Raw genomic sequence first — 19,679 nt, forward strand, 5'->3', positions numbered from 1 at the left:
CAGGTGGAAATGCCCACAGTGTGTTCAGTGATCGGAGTGTGTGATTAGATCAGGGTGTGTAACTCTAGAGGCCGGAAGAGTGGACGGATGCCAGGATTGTGTTAAAGTGGACCGGTCAGACTGAAATCAATCAGCAGGCCTGAAATACAGGAGGAACATTAGCATAACAAGGACAAAAGAGATCTAATCACTATGAAGTCTGCAAAAGTGGAACACCACACATGTACAGCACTGTGCAAACGTCTCAGACCATCTGAGAAAATGATTTGTAAAGACATTTTTCTGGGCAGTAAATGTTTTTAAAAATGCACACACATTAGAAAGACACTAACAAGACATGAAAAATCTAATGTGAATATGCAAATTTAAAAAGGTAAATAACGAACGCTCACTTTGTTCCAGCATGGTTTGTTTGGTTGTTTATAATAGCATACAGTACTGTGCACAATTGCATACTAATAGTACTGTTCACTCTCATTTCTTTTGCTGTCCATTATGTATATAAGTTGTTCATTATTCAGGTGTTAGAAAAAAAGCAGAAAACATATTTAACAGAAAACTGAATATAAACATCAACAACTAATTATAATAAGATTTTTTCAGTGTTTAGTGTGTCCACTCTTTACCTTTATTACAGCTTCCATTTTTTTCAGATGTCTTGCTTTCAGTTTTTTAAAGAAATCTGCAGGGATATTTTTCTACACCTCCAAAGTTGAGTCTTAGAACTTGGTTGCATTTTCTGCTTCTAATGATCCAAATAATTCCCATTACAGATTTAGACTCATCAGTCCAAAAAACCTTACTCTACACATTAAACATCAAGTTTTTGTATTTTAGTGAAAATTTTCTTCTTTTTTTATGTTCTTTTCTCAGTAACAGCTTCTTGACAGCTACACATCCTTTCATACTAATAGTGTTGAGTTGTCTTCTCACAGTGGAAGGATGGATCTGAAGCGAGAGGGGAGCTTGATTTTCTCCTCTCTCCCAAAGATGAAAGTGCTGTTTATCTGATGGTCTGCCAGGTCTTGCATGGTTGTTAAGAGTCCCATTTTCTCTGTATCTTTTAATAATTTTTTGAAATCCAGTTCTGGAAACTCTATTTATTTTCCTTTGACTTTATCCTTCCAAGTGGATTATCTAATGTCCTCAGAAATGTTCCACTTTAGAGAAATTTGACGTCCACTAAGGTGAGTCTGGGTAGCTAATTGTGAGGATATTAGTGTCTCTTTGAAGGGAAACAATGTCAGTGACTCCTTGGTGGTAGTAACTTCAGGCACAACCCCCCTCACTACCCCCCTCAACATCAATAGCTCTGTAATTTCCACTATGGGGTCACTCAAGTTTCTGGTCACCTACATATTCAGATACCTGAAGTGGGAGAGGAACACAGTTTTCATAGCCAAGAAAGTGCAGTAGAGGATGTTCTTACTGAGTTAACTGAAGAAATTCAACCTGCCCCCGAGTTTGATGATCCCAGGTCTACACAACGATCATCGAGTCCATCCTCACATTATCCATAATCTGGTTTGGTTCATTTACCCCAAAAGAATGAGCCAAACTCCAGTGCATAATCAGAACAGTGAAGAGGCTCATCGGATGTAGCCTGCCAACACTTCAGATAGCTACAACAGCAGGGTGATGAAGCAGGGTGGCAATATTACAGCTGACCCCTCTCATCCTGGACATCAACTCTTTCAGCCATTTCCCTCTGGTAGAAGATTCAGGGCCATCAAAACCAGCACAATCAGACATGCTAACAGCTTCTTCCCCAGAGCTGTAGCACTCATTAACCACAGTGGACTCAGGAAAGGGGTCCAAAACAGAGGCAAATCAACATTACAAAATATGCTGCCTTAGGCCTGAGACAGTGTTTTAGGTAGTTTTGTGAAGGTTTCGTCCTAAAACATATTTTGTTATCTACTTGTGGTAAAGAGGTTTAGGCAGGCTGCTGTAAGGCAAAACAGTCCTCAAAGCAAAGTTTTTTAGATTCATCACTGTTTTATCATTATTACCATGACATATAAAACTCAGAAGGCACGTGTAGGTCAACTGGTGGTTCTGGACAGTAAACAGAATGGTTATATTTGGGTTGTTCACATCACAACTCTGGTATCTATCACCACCAAAGAAACCTGAGTAGGCACATTTCTCTACAATGAACCATCAAACCACTCTGAATGACTTTGTTTACATCTAAATAACATAGAAATGTTTAAAAATTGGTGGAATTCTCTTTTAATATCAGCTGACTTTTTTGGCCAAGCAGGCACTAACACACACAACCACACATACAGGACCATAGCTTTGGTTCTAGCATGAAAGAGCAAAACTCAGTGCCCTTGATTTTCTCCTTTTCTGTCTCCATTAAAAGATCTTAACACATGTTCCTTTTCTGTTTGGAGTCACATTCTGATTCAATCTGCCGCCACATTCCTAAACACTTTCCACTGCACTCTCCTTCTCTCTTTGAAGCCGCTGCAAACACACTGCACACAGTTCAACGGTCACACAGTCACCTCAAACACGACCAGTAAAAAAAAGTCCTGAATAAAGCTCATGAGGTTGCTTTTATCATCTCCCAAATGAATCATGTGAGCTCGCTGTGCAACGTGCTCGCAAAAGCCAATGTGTCTTTAATCAAGGAAAACCTAGCACAACATTTTTAGCATGCTGAGGAATTAAGGATGCTAAGAAAGCTAATGCAGCTGCACTCTAAAGCAATACTTTGGTTAAAAAAAAGATCAAATTTATCCTGTTACCCCCCCTGCTCCAAATATAATTGATCAGCCACATATTTGGTGTCTGAAATTGGCTTCTTTAGTTTTAGTACTGGAGCTACAAGGCTAATTTAGCTAACAAGTAATGTTAGCATACCAGTTAGCATTATGCAAACTGCACAGTGCAATCTGAGTGTATGACGACCTGTTATCTATAACATAGACAACACACAGACAAAATTCAGGCTTCAATGGCTGCTGCTACTATTTTTAGACATGCTAGCAAACTTATGTCAATGTTTATAGATAACAGTGTGTTGTACAGTGTCAGAAATCACATATATAAGATTAAAGGATATGAAAAATCATACACAAAACAACAACCACAACAAAATAAAAACAAGAACTAACATTCATTATGCTTCCATTACTTGTTAGCAACATTAGCCTCGCAGCTCCAGTGTAAAACTAAAGAAATAAACCATAGATAACAAACACGTCTTGGCTGATTGACTACATTTGAGAGAAAAAGCACATTTCTGGCTTAACTACTCCTTTATCCTGAACAGCAATTTACACAGGAACGCAAATATGCTAGCTAAGCTAATGTAACTGCATTCTTTAAGGTCACTGCATTCTGATGACCCAGCAGGTCACACAGAAGAGGTGAAGTATGCGTTTTTATGACTGTGTTTGTTTTAATATTATACCACCTTCAGCTCCGGGATTAAAGTCTGAGCCGTGTCCATGGAGACGACACTGAGTGGCATTCTGCAGAAGTTATGATCAAGCCAAAGGCAACAGACCTCACTGTAACTACACTGTAAGTTTGATTAAAGTGAAACTAAGGGTAAATCTCTGACCTTATAGTGAATCGATTCTTTAGGACACGATTCAATGCATCATGAAATCTCAGTTTAACATTTGATGATTATTCTGGTTTGATTTAGAATTATATTTTAAAATCCACTAAACATACAACTGAAACTTTATTGTCTATATTCCACATAAGCGGAACATAGAAAATAAAAACAATACTTGTTTTTTTCCACCTTTGAAAAGAAAATTTTCACCTTTGCCTGAGAATTTTAGTTATACATTCATTAAGTACAAGTTGCTCATTTTTCAGGAGATATCTCCAAGACTAGATATAAGATTTTCTCTTAAATATATGTTTTCTACTTTTTTTTCCTGATGCTGAAACATGAACGACTTGTACTTAATGGCAGTTTTGACTGGAAATTAAACAAATCAAGAGTGGTATATGACTTTTGCACAGTACTGTATACCGTTGTTAGTATCATTACTGGGTTATTATTTGTATTTCAGACAGTTTTTAAGACAGCGTTTTAATGTTAATTTTTATGTTTGAAATAATCTAAGAATGTTTTGGCCCAAAAATTAGTGCAAACATAATTAGGAAAAAGTCCCAAATAGGTTTTCAACACTGACATTGAACCTATTCGGTAGAATCATCCACATACTTTCTAGACCATACTTTTTCATAGTAGAAACTTTGAGCACTGACACACTGGTTTCTTGATCGTTTTAGTGTTTTATGGCTGTTTGTGTGGTTACGATTAAATACAGCTTTTACACTGATAACTTCCCATAAGAACACTCTTATACCAACAGCTGAACCCACAAACCCTGAACTATCCCATACCAAATAGCAGTGGTTTAATGGTGCACTAAACTGGAAGCTAAGACTATTTTCCCCTTTTTTCTGTCACTACAAAACTGTGGAATTCCTCAGAACAGGAGCTTACATAACGCTGGCTTTCATGTCTTGGCATTCAGAGCTAACAAGCTACCCACTGATACCAAAGACCTTTACTGATTTAGGCAAGAAACTGCGCGCACACACACACACACACACACGCACACGCACACACACACGCAGTCATAGCAGGTCCAGGGAGCAAGAGGTCATATCGATCCATGTGTGTGTGTGTGTGTGTGTGTGTGTGTGTGTGTGTGTGTGTGTGTGTGTATGTGTACTTGTGTATCAATGTGTTTTGTTTTGGCATATTTTTACTTTCATATCAGTCCTTCATTTAAAAAAAAAAAAAAATGAAGGGTAAAATCATTCCTTTGTGTTTCCTAGAGTTGAGATTAGGGTTAGGTAAGGCTTTTGCCACAATACTGTATATAAAACATTTGGAACTCATTATCAGGCAGTTACATAAGTAATACATATGGAACACTGTATGACCTTACGTGCTGACATCCTGACATTGTATAAAACGCATGTGGTTTGAAGGCGGCTGCTCTGCGTTAATGAACGACAAGTCAGACTTAAGCAGTGCGTCATTCTGTCACTGACACAGCAGAGAGATATTTCTCATGTAAACATAAAGCCCAGTCCAAACACACATGCACACACACAGAGAACACTAAAGGGTCTATTTATAGAGCTCATATCTGTGTTGTGAGAGAAAACCGTCTGCAAAGACACACAGTTCCTCCAAAAGACCAGGGGGATTTCACAAATAGAACTTATCAGTTAGCCAGACAACTTAGAAGAACAGCTCAAACATGCTCAAGTGGCTCGCAATAAATGGAAAGCAACAGGCACTATTCAGCATGATTTAATTTGCATAATGATAACTAGTAGCCAATTGCTTTCTTTTACTGTTGGCTATATTAGCTTTTTTATTGACTGTACTGTTTCTTTTTAGCTCAAAGCAAAGCGCGTCCAACAGGAGGAAAGATCAGGGACATTCCTATTGGATTTATCTGGCTTCATGGAACACCCAGGGACACAGGAAAAAGAATTTTAAGTTGGGTGTGCTAAAATTTTAAAGGAATACACCAGCATTTTTCAGCTGGATCTGTAGCGTACAGTCAATTAAACCAGGCAATTATTTCAACACATTTCCCCGCACAGAATAGAAGCCAATGGGCAGGTGCTGAAGTAGCAGGTTTTAGTTAGGCAAAGTATAATGATTAGATTAGATTCTCTAAGCAGCCTGTATGCGACATCACATTAAAAGCTAATTGCTAACCTTCACCCTTTGCAACAGAAGCCAACAGAAAAAAACTGAAGCAATGGGTTTTGGAAGTATAAGGACATGTAACAGATATATATTAGGATTATTCATATCAAACAGACTGCGTTTTGAGGAACTTGTGGCTAGTAAATAGATGATACTATACTATAAATACTGCAATACAATGTGGAATTATAATTTCCATGATACAGAAAGAAATGGCAATACAGTCACCAAGACAGCAACTGTTAAGCTAACTTTAACAAAGCATTTCATGCTTTGCAAATATCGCAAATTTCATGCGCTAATGGAATTCTGAGAATATGCAAATAAAAACACAAACTACAAATGAACAAGCAGACACAGGCCTACACTACACTTAATCTACCATTATTAGTATAACAACTATTATTATAGGATACTATTATAGTAGTATATATTTTTTACTTAATTATTATTTTTTTAATCATTGTTGTAGTGATTGCAGAACATTTAACCAATCCTGACAGTAGACAGGTGTCCACAGGTACAAATGCCTGTTGAAAAACATTCCATAACACAGAGATAAACGTCAAAGGAAACAAAGGAACTCAGATTTACAATTAAAATGTGTTTCCTTAATGAAAGCTTCCTGCAGGACGTCACAGTGCATTAAGTCAAAGCTGTCCTGAAGCAGGTAAAGCACAGTTTCAGTCTGCATGCGCTGTCTGAAGAGATTAAACAGCTAAACGAAACACAGTTTAGCTCACATAGGACGAGAAGATTGCTGGCTGTTCAAAAACAAAGGGCCAGATTTTTTTTTTAATACATTCCGCCTCCTCGACAATGTGTGCTGATTTAATGACGGATTAATGGATGGTAGCACATCACGCTTCAGCTAGCACCGCACTAACGAGAGTGGACGGACGCCTGCGTCATTCTGCAGAAGAAAAGCCACAGGAGGCAATGTGTTTCACAACCTGATACAATCTCTGTGAACTTCATACCCTCACATTTTTACATTTATTAATTTCATTTGCACTGGGAAGAGGGGACAGTTTGTACAGACTGATGCAGAGGTTTGGGGAGGACATCTGTAAATAGTGCAGGTTTTCTTTTACTGTCCAGCTGTCCTAATCCAGATGACTGAAACAGAAATAAAACACGGGCTGACTGATCATGGATCAGTGAGGTACACCCGTTTCTATGATTACACTGCACCATTTCCAAGATTATACTACACCCCTTTCCAGGGTAAAGCTACATCCATTTCCATAGTTAGGCTACACTCATTTCCATGGTTACACTACACCCATTTCCATAGTTAAGCCACACTCATTTTTGTAGTTAATGTTACACCTATTTCGAAGGTTACGCTACATGCATTTCCAAGGTTGCACTATAACCACTGATCTATGACTGCGATCCTCAGGCCACAAGCGTTACCTGCTCCTCAGATGGAGCACTTTCTTGTCTTGTTTTAAACCTTTACTAGGCTCAGATGGATAACATGTTAACTGTCCTCAGCTGTCTTTAACCACATCATCCCTACTAATACACCACAGAGTGAGAGTAATATTATGTTAACAAAACAATTGTATATTGTCAAGAGCTAATGAACCGTAATGTATCTATTAGCACAGATCAGCTTTATTCTGCAGTAGTGTGCAGTAAGAAGAAGAATTTCCGTGCAAAAATAAAGGTCCAGATTTCTCCTGTGGTCAGACAGCAGCTAGCAACGTTCTGAGAAGAAAAATGGGAAAAGAGAGAGAGAGAGAGAGAGAGAGAGAGAGAGAGAGAGAGAGAGAGAGAGAGAGAGAGAGAGAGAGAGATTAGCCTGCTAACTGATTGCTTACCTAGACCCAATGATAGAATCCCAAAGGAATCTGGAGTGTTGATGTAACCTTGTTTGGAGAAAGAGTTACAGCCACGTAAAAAGTGCACCACCCCGTGCCATTGCTCATTCTTTACATTCATTTAGACCAGAAGCCCCAATCCAATGGGTAAAAAAAAAGAAAGAAAGAAACACCCTCCATTATTAAAGCAACTCGCTGTAAAAGGAAATGAAAGCTACACTGGTAGACACGCAGGAAAAACCCATCAAGATAATCTCAAAGCCTCAAAATCGCTTATCATGAAATAATGATAGAATCTACAAAATTTGAGTTTGTTTCCATCAGTTTAAAAACTCTAATTAGGCCATGCAAGCTTGATTACTTCATTATGTTTGTTGTTGTTTTTCCCGATAAAATAGCTTAAAACGTTGGCCTTACTTTGGCACAAAAAGGTCAAATAAGATTGATGTACTCAGGAACAGTTCATTTAGAAATGCTAACGTTAGCCTTTCTAATCTATTTGAGCTACTTGTTTAAGTTCATTTTAATTAATACCGCATGTTTGTAAACCACTCAAATTTATACCTTTCTCTGCATAGAACTATGCATTAGTCTCATGAAAACCAGTACACAAGCCAGCCAATGCTTTTATCAGGGAACACAAGCTGCTTTACAGTATGAACTGCACACATTCCAGTTGCATAAGGCTGTTCAAACAAACTTAAATTTACATTAACTAATGTTCTCCACCTTTAGTAATAGAACACACTAACTGCAGGTGGAACCTTAGTACGACCATGCTGTGTTACCCAACTATGGGAATTTCACACGGTTCAGGAAGACTGGCCATTCCCGCTGACCCAGCAATCCCTCTGTATAAACCACAGCTGAATTAGCATTAGAATGATGTTACTGTAGAAAAGCAATCACACAAACCGTGCAAATCGTTTATCTTGTTCAGCGTCTCTCGGTTGAAAAAAGAGAGACGTTTTCACATGAGAAATTACCTCATAGAACTTGCAAAGTCCCTACAGAATAAGTCTACAATTCCCAATAGACCCAATAAACTGGTCTGTTTTGCACCACCAAGTGGGAGATGCACACATGACATCATTTAATGATGAACATGACATGCAATCCCACAGGCTTTCTAAAACTGGCCTAAATCGCCATTTATTATGAATCATACAGTTGGCCAGTGTTCCAGAAACACTTACAGTACCTGTAGTGCGCTCAGGAGAACGGTATTGAGGGAATTTATCCACGATAAGCTTTCCATAGATGACAATAACATGCTGTCATCACCCAACCTAGGGGCTTATGCTCTGTGGAGAAGCTCTAGTGTCCCACATGCATCTGGAAATGAATCAAACAGTTCTTCAGAAACAAGATTTTAAGACATTTTGTTACACACTTTCTTTAAGAATGTAGGTTGGTGGACATCATAATGTGGTCAGTGAGTGTAAGTACAGGTGTGTTTCTAATAAAGTGGCCAACTGAGTGGAAACACAAAGTCGTTGTTTCTTATAAAGTGACCAATGAGCATGTTACCATGTTCCACACACATGAAACTACACCTTTTTGAGAACCCACACATTTTGTCAATCCCCTCAAAGGAAGCATATAATATATTAGTCTTTCTTTCACAAACCTAACTGAGGTTTGGGAATACGCTCCAGATTCACTGGCCCTTACAGTGCGCCGTCTTTAACAAAAACAATCTCCACTCTTTCAGTAAGATGGGAAGATAAACAGTGTATGTTCATTTCACTAACCATAACATGAGGGTTATAAGACTGTGCAGACTGTGGGCAAAAAAAGGAAACTCAAAAATAATGTCCCGATGACAGATGGCTGTATCCAGACACAGGCTGAATATCAGTGTCGCCCTATGCTATTTCAAAAATGCATTAGCAGAAAATAAAGCATTACAGGCAGTCAGGCAGTCTGTACACCACATAACTGCACCTAAGTTTGACAACAAATTTTGATGGTAGAAACGCACCAAATAACCGGACATGGGGCATTTTTTTTCTTTTTTAATCTTTGAACGGGTCATGAACAGTTTGAGCGTCTGCCAGCTGTCAAACAATAGCCCTACCATTTATTAGACCTGTGCTGTTCCAAACAATCTGAAATTAAAACAAACCTTACAACCACACAGATTGGCACATACAATATACACCATGTATTAAAGTGTGAAATGGGCTCTGTTGAGAGAGCTTCTCTTGAGTCTCTAAAGAACATCTCATCATTTTTGTACATGAGATGGGTAAAGGTAAAGAACTGTTTTACATTAAGAACCTCCACATAAGGTAAAAGTTCTAGGAAAACTCTTCACTGGAGATTCCCATTACGTGGGGCTTCATATCATGGAAAACTACATTGTAATTGCTTTATTGCTTTTTTGAAACACAAAAATTTGATGTAAAACAAAAAACATTGTTAAAGGTGTAAAATGTACTGTTCACTCCCCAGTCTTTATGGGACATTTATGGAAACTAAGCTGCCCATTTGGAATTCAATGTTTTGTCATATCAATGCATTCACATTTATCCATCTTTTCAGCATACAGCAGTTGAGCTCTGCCCATTCACGCAAGTTATAAAGAGCGTTTCATTCTGGATGAGGCTCAATACAAGGCAGTCTCTCAGAACAGAGCTATTACAAATATCAGTCTTTAAGGCACAGTAACAAAAACAGCCTGAATGTGCAAAAAAAGAATTACAGCTGGTTTTGGTATATAAAGCCCACATGTAAGTGGACCCAAGCAGAAAAAATGAAACCTAAGAAAACCTAGGATATGTACACAGTGTGTAAAAAAGTTGGCAGAGATCTCCTTTTAAGACACCACATCTATTATAAATAGAGGTGATTTTAAAGACTTTGCCTATCATTTGTGTTCTACTGGCTCCACAATTACAAACAGTGCTTGGACCCAAACGATTGCCATTTTCGTTAGAAAAACAGTAATTAAAAGGAAGCTGAATATCTTGGTTGTTAACAACTATAAAGTTTTTGCCCACCGTTCAAAACAAGAAGAAAGAAGAAGAAAAAAGAAATTCACTGCTCATGAGACGTGGCTCTCTTCTCAAGTTTCGATAACATTATCATCGTTCTGACAGGACTATAAAAAATTAAATACTGTATTTGTGGGTTGGCTGAATAATAATCGTAAACTCCTGCTATTATTCAGAGAATGCGGTGACATACAGAAGAAAAATGTCAGAATGACCATATGTACAGGGTTTGAAACATTTTTGTTTACACAAGGATGTTATAGCAGCATTTTCTGTGAACAGTATTTATTTTTCCCCATAGATAAACCAGCTAAGAACTTAGGCATGACCCTGACTACAGAATCACAACACAACCTCGGAGATCTGTAAGTTCTTAGTACACTGTTATTATTGTTTATATTCCACTGCTGTGTAAATTGTTCTTACAGTTACATTTGTGTACTGAGTGGATTTCTGAACATAATTTTCAATCAAACCAGATCATGGTAAAATTTGAGATTTCATGATGCATAAAGAAATATAATTGAACCCAATCGTTGTGAGGTCAGTGATTTACACTCTGACACATACACACAGGCACACAAAGCAATGGCTAGCGTTCAGCCTGCTGGGACTGTGTGTGTGTGTGTGTGTGTGTGTGTGTGTGTGTGTGTGTGTGTGTGTTAATTGGCCAAATTGCTGGCACTGATAAGAATCTCTCTAAATTCTGCTGACGAAGGCTAGTGTTAGGCCAGCCATGCTGACAGAAGCTTCTCTTTTGGAGTTTGGTGAGCGGTGGGAGTCCATAAAGGCCCCAATAACTCACAGCAGCTCATAAAGCACACACACACACACAGCTGAAAATCCACTACAGGCCAGAGCAGCCTACAGAAACCTCAGAGGTCTGACTTTAAAGTGGGGAAACATGTAAGAAAAAGACACACAGCGCAGCAGAAGTCAGGCCAAATTCCTTCACATACACATAAGTGATCACATCCACACATACAGTCACCCAAAACCAGCTCATGTTCTCAATCATCCACATTCCATGTTCAAAGAGTCATGTCCCAATCCAGCTAATGGAAAAACACAAAAGACTCTGCTTCATAAACATGTTAGCCAGCAGCCACACCATTTTCATTCCTGCAGTTACGAGGGCATGCGTGTGCTTGCTTGGCATGGCTTAGTCTCCCTCTGAAACCCTCACATTAAAGTCTGGCCCATGCCCAGTTCCCAAACTACTTAAGACTGCCACAGAGGAGCGGCTAATGACAGGATGTGCTCATGCGAGGAAGACACTGGGCAGCCTCCAACATAAACTGCCCCACAGGCCGAAGGCCCTACAGCCTCATTACCAAAGAACATATTTTGCAGGACTGCAATCCTCTAATTCTCCAGTAGAAGCTACTCCTTAGGCTGGAGGCCTTAGCACCTCATACGCTTTCAGCAAAAACTACCCCGTGGTCTGTACGCCCCACAAGCCTTCAATGAGGCAAACAGAAGCTGCCCCATAGGTTAAAGGTCTTAGCACCTCATATCCTCCAGTAGAAACAGTCACACAAGCTGAGGGCTAGAGGTGTTTTCACATTTAAATGAACCAAACTCAGTTCTGTTAAAGTGCACCTGAAAAGGAGCCAGCTGCAAATGACCTTGGTGCTTTTCGTGTTCACAAATGTAAGTGACCTCGGGTCTCGCTTTTCTTTATGGTAATCTTTAGCACCACTTATTGTTCACATCACAACTCATTTAAAACTCACACCCAACTAGGAAACACCAAATTATACGCAGGGTTGTTCATCATTAAACAGGTTTGATAGGTTGAACCTCAAGAGGTGGTCTGAGTTTAGCTCATTTTGGCACCTTTTAGAGGGGTCTGAGTTTGTTTCACATGTTCATATATGCACACAAAAGGCCAACTGAAATGCTGAAACCCTCCAGTAAAAAAAAATGCCTTATTGGCTGAAGGCCTTAGCATATCATAAAGCCCTATTAGAAAATGTCCCATAAGCTAACGACGTAAAAGCCTCATACCGACCAACAGAAACTACCCAATGGGCTGAAGCACCTCATACCATCCAACAGAAGCTGCCCCACTGGATAAAGGCTGAGAGTCTCACAACCCTTCCACTAGGCAAACAGAAGCTGTATGACAAGCTCAGACAGACTAGGGCATGTCATACCCTCCAACAGAGGTGACATAAGACACAAAAACTACCCGTGAATTAAAGACCTAAAAGCATTGTACCTTCACGTAGAAACTCACAGAACAGAAACACAAACTGCACCACAGGCTGGGGGGCTTAGCATCTCATAAGGCACCAGAAGGAACTGCCACATCGGCTAAAAGCATCTGAAACCTCAAACTCTCCAATGGCAACTGAATCAAAGGCTGCAGGCAAAGGAATTAAACTGCCCCATATTTTGTAGTATTGAGAGCCTCACAGCTTTCATAACAACCTGCCTCATAAGCTGAAGAGCGTCACACTCCAACAGAAACTGACCCATAAACTGTACACCTCAGATTCACATTATGTCCAAACAGAAACTGCCCTTGAGAGGCTCATACCCATCAGGCAGAAACAACCCTGGAGGCTAAACACCTTAGCATCTCATAAACCTCCAGTACAAACAGCCCCATAGACTGAAGGCCTTAGCACCTCATAGGCCTCAAGCTAAATTTGCCCCATAGGCTGAAGGTCTGAGAGACTGCAATATTATCTGCCCCATAGGTTACAGGCCCCAGAGTCAGATACTCCTCCAACAGCATCCCTCATTACACCACTCCCTTCAACAAAAACGGCTTCATAGGCCATATCGTCAGGTATGGACCACAGGTGGAAGTCAAAACCTCCCAATGGGTTCAAAGTTTTAGCATCTCATACCACCAAAGCAGCTGTCCCATAGACTGCAGGACTTAAAGCTTTATAACATCAAGTAAAAACTGCCCCAAAGGCAAGGAAGTCTCATAAGGACATTCCTAACTCTGACTTGTACACCATGCTAAATTTGGAAACTAAGCTAATACAGACATGTACCATAAGCACACAGTGTATGCAGCCTAGAGCAGTCAGTGAGTCAGAAGTCTCAGACACACACATCTGGACCTTAGTCTAAACAGTTCCTAGAGCATTATGGTTTGAGAGTGATGGTTTTCTTGCTGTGTCACTTTAGGCAAGAAATGCATGACATTCCCGGTCAAAGGTTTTCTAAACCGTGATACTGTAAACACAAATCAAACCTGTAGATAAGTCAGCATAACTGTGGTGTTTTCATTTTTTGCCCTAAATTATTCCAGAGGTACCTTGGGGAGTCAGAGGAGAAGCAGACTTGGGCACATTTCTGGCATGCGTTACATAAGGGAGGCCTGTGGGTCTGAATGATGGGGTTTAATGCTGGATCTTATTCTGACAGCTAGATTGCACTGTATGCAAGACTCATCTTTTTTCCACTTCAGTTACACAACTATGAGGAGCTGAGGTGATTTGGGTAAATCTGACCTGGCACAGCAAAGGAATGCAAGGACGAAAAGCATACCTGATATTTAAAAATAAATAAATAAATAAAAATCACAGTGAATAACTGCATGCAACATGATACTGTAAATCTTAATCTGTAACACTGTAAAAAAAAGATGAAAGCAATGGAAATTATGTGAAATTTATGGAAAAAGTGAGAAAATTTATGAGAAAATCTCATAAAGTAAGTACTGGCAACATCATTTTGAAAGGTCAAAGAAAAATTTCAGGTGTCCAAAAGTGTGTAAAGCTTTGATTGCCCAAACAGATGAGAATAAGAAAACTGCTCAGACTTTCAACTGTGTGTCTTAGCATTAAAATAATCAAAGCACACCAGAAAACACTGGACCTAAAAAAATTGCAACAGGCTGTAATTCTGAAATGAACTTGGACCATGTCACTCACGTATAACTGTAGCAAGAGCTTGTTGGCAAGATGTTTAAAAACTGGTGAAAGTTTCCTAGTAATGAAACAATTTAACAAGAAAAGCACATATGACAATAGCGAAAGCTTCAACCAATGGAAAGAATGACTGAGATCATCATCCTTAGAGAAAATCAGGCTACATATTTCTATACTGCTGCCACTGATTGGCCTTAGTGGTGCCGCAATTAAACCAGACTTAACAGAACCTCCAAATGCGCTGAAATGCGCCAGAGATAATTCTTACTGCAGTTGAATCCAAGGTGTCTATTATGTTATTATGGTCATATCCTACCTCATCTAACCTATTCTGTTGTATAACACCCTGTACATTCAGTTTTGCACGCTATAGATAATAGGGCTGCACAATATATCGTCTGTTAATCGTTGCTGAGCTATTGCAATACTGGTCACCAAAGCCACTCTGAGTCACTAAATGTTTTAATTATGTTTCAAGTGCAGAAAAATATTGAAAAACAGTGCCTTGCAAAAGTGTTCAATACCCCATAAAGTCTATTAATAAAGATCAAAGTCAAAATGTGTTATTTGTCAGCAGATTATAAAAAACAAAAAAAATAAAAACTGAAAATTGCTGCTTGCATAAATATTCAGCTCCTTCACACCAGTACTTGATAGAACTACATTTTCCAACAATAACAGTTCTTGAGCAGACAGAAAAGCATGCCCCCAACAGGGTGCCACCAGCCCATTCTTCACTGTTGGGATGGTGTTTAAGAAATAGGCAGTGTTAGGTTTGCGCCACACATAGAATTTTGAATTTCTGCCAAAAAGCTCCATTTTCTCTATTTTCTCATCTGACCACAAAACCTTCTCTCACATTTTAGCTGGGTTTGATGTGTTATTTCTTCAGTAATGGCTTCTCTTCAGCCACCCTCTCATACAGGCCAGTTGTGTGCAGAGCTCTTGATATTGTTGATGGGTGCACTTTCACTCCAGTATCAGCCACTGAAGTCAGTAGTTCCTTAAGAGTGATTGGTGGCCTCTCTGTGGCTTCTCTTACAAGTCCTCTTTTTGCTCTGACACTGAGTTTTGAGGGATGGCCTTGTCTAAGCAGTGTCTAGTATGATTCAGCTTCCATTTCCAACACGTGATCCAATAGTGCTCACTGGGATATCCAAACACTTGTTTTTTGTGGCCTTTTCCTATGGTGTGCATGTCTGTAACTTTATCTCCAATTTCCTTAGAATGCTCTTGGTTGGGAGTCTTATCCAGAAAAGGTGAACTCTTGTAATGATTCACAGCTAGAGGCCAGTCGTAAGTGAGCTGATTTCTCATTAGAGCTCTTTCATCTGTGTAAACTTAAAGCTTTTAAAGTTTTCTTACATAAAACCAATATCACTTTAAAATAATTCATTTTGAGGGTCAGTTAAAATAAAATATGACACTAACACTTATTTGTCTTTATTTATTTAATACTTCTATTCTTGTATTGTCCATTTACTCAAGCACCAGTTCCAGACAAGTTTAAGTGCACACAAGTGTAACTGGCCAATAAAGTGATTCAGATTGACCTTACCTCGTTTGATGGTATGCTAACAACTCCAGTTGACCTCCGCTTTTCCCGCAGCTTCCTCTTCTCTATTTGACCTTTGCCCTTTCTGGCACTAGGTCCGGTGCTTTTCTTCTCCTTGCCTTTTCCGTGTGGGGGGCTTTCCTTATCGCTGTCCTGGCAGGCAGTGGCAGCAGTAGGGCCGGTGTCAGGAGCTTTTTTCACAGGCGTATCGGCTGGCCTTGAGCCGGGGTCATCTTCAGGCCTTCTTAAAGCAGAAGAAGAAGAAGACCGAGCCACTGGATAAGAAACGCAATTCACAGCCGCAGAGTTGCCGTTGTTACTCGGTTCAGGTGCTTTGGTGCCAGGAGGAGGGCACTGGCCGGTTGCCGCGGCGATATCCCCCAGCATCTTGGCCCTCATCTTCTCCCTCTTGGCCTTCCACTCCTCCAAGAAGTCCGTGGCTGCGTTGGCTCTGAAACCTCCAGAGGCCATGGTCATCCCTTTTTCGGACGTGGTGGAAGCGATCGTTTTGTTTTTTCCTGCTCAGGAAGTTTCGTTTTTGCTTTGTTTTTGTCTCGGAGTCGCACAAAAACGAAGCAGGACCGACTTTGCTTCCCTCTCTGGATCAGGAATGCCACATTCCTCCAAAGGAGCAGAAAAAAAGGAAAGCTGGAGAGACACACACACAGCAGTCTGCTGTCACTGAACACACACAAAATACACATACCTTATATATACAGTATAGGGCTGAACAGCTCATTATGTTTATATCAAAACTGCAGTTTGAAAAAGTGCAATTCTCAAATCAGAAGAGCTACAATGATAATTATATCTATCTCTATCTATTCAACATCATAAGTTTTAGGTGAGGATATTTCACCTAAAACACACCAGAGCTCGTGAACATGCAGTGTGGTACACTGTGTGCTGGTCTTCCTAAGAAAATAAAGGCTTGGAGCTTAATTTACAAAAAATAATCACATTTAAGCAACCTGGGGGGTGTTTCACAAAGCAGGATTTCTGAGTTAGCCAGATCACTTAAAGGGAAACTCAACCAGTTTTTAAAATTTTTGCATAATTAAATGGTTATTGTGTCAACAAAATCGTTCAGAGTGGTTTGGTGTATAATGCTGAGTTCTAGAGAAATTTACCAAGTCAGAATTGTTCACAGTGATGAAACCAGACATCTGCCTCAAGAAAGTGCAGTCACATAAAGTTATTACATGAAATGGTTAAGAATACACTGCCTGATGTCTGAGGCATAGATTCACAGTAGCTTTGCAATAACGTTTTTGGTCTAAAATGTATTTTAATCAATATATTTTAATCAATTCATGGTAGAAGAATACAAGAATGGTGTTGTGAGGCAAAAAGTCCCCAAAGAAAACTTTTTCAGATTTATCAGAAGACTCGTGTAGGTTCACTGGTGGCACTGGATAGTAAATAAAATGCCGATATTTGTATTGTAGACATTACGAACCCTGGTTCCTATCACCACCACTGTAAAGACATCTGAGGCAGTAAGCTTCTCTATAAATGAAAATTTTCACATCAAAACACTCTGAATGACTGTTTACATCTCAACCACTCAATTCTGCAGACATTTTGAAAAACTGGTTGATTTTCCCTTTAAGCCCACAGTTCTGGCCTTGGATTGTCAAACAGGAATGTCCCTCAGCTATTGGACAGGCTTGACGTTAGGCTTAGGTTTAGGCTAAACTGAGAAATCTAGCTTTGTGAAATACCCCCTGGTGGCACTAAAACACAAACACACAGCAGACCTCTGGAACTAAACACACTGGAAATAATCACAGACACACACAGCAAACACACACTGCAGTCACTCAACACCCACAACAAACACACACACAACAACCTGGTGGCACTAAACACACACACACACACACACACACACACACACACACACACACACACCCCACACACACACACACACACAGGAGTCTATTCACTCTGAAAAAACACAAAACTTACCTGCTGTCCCAAAATCCTCACACAGCACACAGTAACCTGTCGGTTGGCACTAAACTCTTGCAAAACACTCGCACATTCTTGCTGTCACAAACTACCTGTTTTCAGCAGCGACCTGTTGGACCTGTTGATACTAAACTTGTATAAAACACACGCACAGCCTGCTGCTGACACTAAACACACAAAACCACACTAAAAAGCAACAGCACACTTCTCTCGCTGCCTCGGTACCCTGGTTTGCCTGGTTTGGGGCACAGTTAACCTCCTTCCACAGCCCCCAGTCGTCTTACAGACCCAGGAGAAGAGTCTGCAATGCTTCAGTCCACAAAACGCGCCCAAAACTGAAGCCAAAGCTGAAAGAAAACGCGGTAAAAACTCACCTGCTCTCCGCAGCCCGTTCAGCTGGAGTCCCTCTCTCACAACTCGGCCAGTCACACGCTAAACCGGTCGGATCTCTCACTTTTTTCCTCTCTCTCTCTCTCTCTCTCTCTATCTCTCTCTCTCTCTCTCTATCTCTCTCTCTCTCTCTCTCTCCCTCTCGCTCTCGTTCCCGAGCACTTTACGGAAACGCACGAATGAGGACGAAGAACAGACCGGAGTTTTTTCCCCACCCGTTTTTCGACAGATCCCGCCCACCTCCGCTGCTGCCTCCAAGTCCTCCTCGGGAGGTCCTACTTACGACTTCGGAGGTCGTGAGTACGACTTGATTTGTGTTCAAGTGGTTTTGGTTGGACATAAGATTGATATCATGTTTAATAGATATGATGTTTTGGGTTTTTTTGTTTTTCTGTCATTAAATAGAGTCTGTATTTTGCATTACTGCCACAAAGTGCAGAGCAGAGGACGCTTATAAGGAGAGTGATGTATTATGCAGTTAGATGTGTCACATAGCTAATATGCTTATACCTGTATTTCCATGTGTGGATGGTTTTAGTCTGCAGTGTTAAGGGTTGTAGCTGATGAATAACTGAAATACAGCCAGTTAATCAGCGGCTATCGCTGCTTTTTTGTTGACACGCCCCCAACTCGGAAACGGGGCTCACTGGAAAATCCGAGTTTCCCAAAACTAAACACGTTGTGGTGACGTTCATGTGCATTCATAACGAGGCAACATAACTCCGTCTAAATGGATTTAATTTTGTATTTATTTTTCATTCCGAATGCGTGAAGCTCACTTTTGATCAGCAAAAAACTGTTTATGTTCAGTGCTAACACTGTTACACTAGATGGCGCTCTGATTTACCTGTTCGGGTTCTGTGGCCCTTACAGGACCACGCCCCTAACAGCACAGAAATATCCCCGAGCCACAGCGAGGCCACCCAGAGCCGGTTTATGAGGAGTCCTCCCTGTTGCCCCCATTATATCAAAAACATGACTGCAAAACGCCAGAGGGCGCCCACGAGCGCAAGTTCTCTGAGGCCACCTGTTCTACAACCAAACACACGACCACGTCCCCTGTCGAGAAAGTGACAACGCCCACCAACTCAAACAAAGTCAGTTGAAAGCCTTTGAGGATGATCTGCTTACTTTTTTGAAACAATAAAGTGTTTAAAATGAAGTTCTATAGATATTCCAGCGTAATAATGCAAATATTAAAAACATTCAGTTCTACATGGTAGTGACCAAAACTCACTGATGCAAACTGAAATGTTCACACTTTTGGATTCCAATTTTTAAGTGGCAGAGTTTGTGAAAACACAGGAATATATGAATATT

The 19,679-nt window shown here is 40.2% G+C and overlaps 1 protein-coding gene across 2 annotated transcripts in view; it reads right to left on the reverse strand.

Annotated features, from left to right (window-relative positions):
• pawr (PRKC, apoptosis, WT1, regulator) overlaps positions 1–18,498 on the reverse strand; it is a 98,100-nt gene extending 79,602 nt beyond the window's left edge. Inside the window, exons 1-2 of one of the 2 annotated variants that reach the window (XM_036577187.1) lie at positions 18,344–18,498; positions 15,999–16,643 (exon numbers count right to left, since the gene is read on the reverse strand). In XM_036577187.1, coding sequence (XP_036433080.1) covers positions 15,999–16,472 — 474 coding nt within the window. In that variant the 5' untranslated portion in view covers positions 16,473–16,643; positions 18,344–18,498. Of the gene's footprint in view, positions 1–15,998; positions 16,662–18,343 lie in introns of those variants that run through there. The other variant, XM_036577188.1, reaches the window with a different exon arrangement.
• Positions 18,499–19,679: the final 1,181 nt, after the last annotated feature.

Source organism: Colossoma macropomum, unplaced genomic scaffold, assembly GCF_904425465.1.
Source record: "Colossoma macropomum unplaced genomic scaffold, Colossoma_macropomum, whole genome shotgun sequence".
Taxonomy (NCBI): Eukaryota; Metazoa; Chordata; class Actinopteri; order Characiformes; family Serrasalmidae; genus Colossoma; species Colossoma macropomum.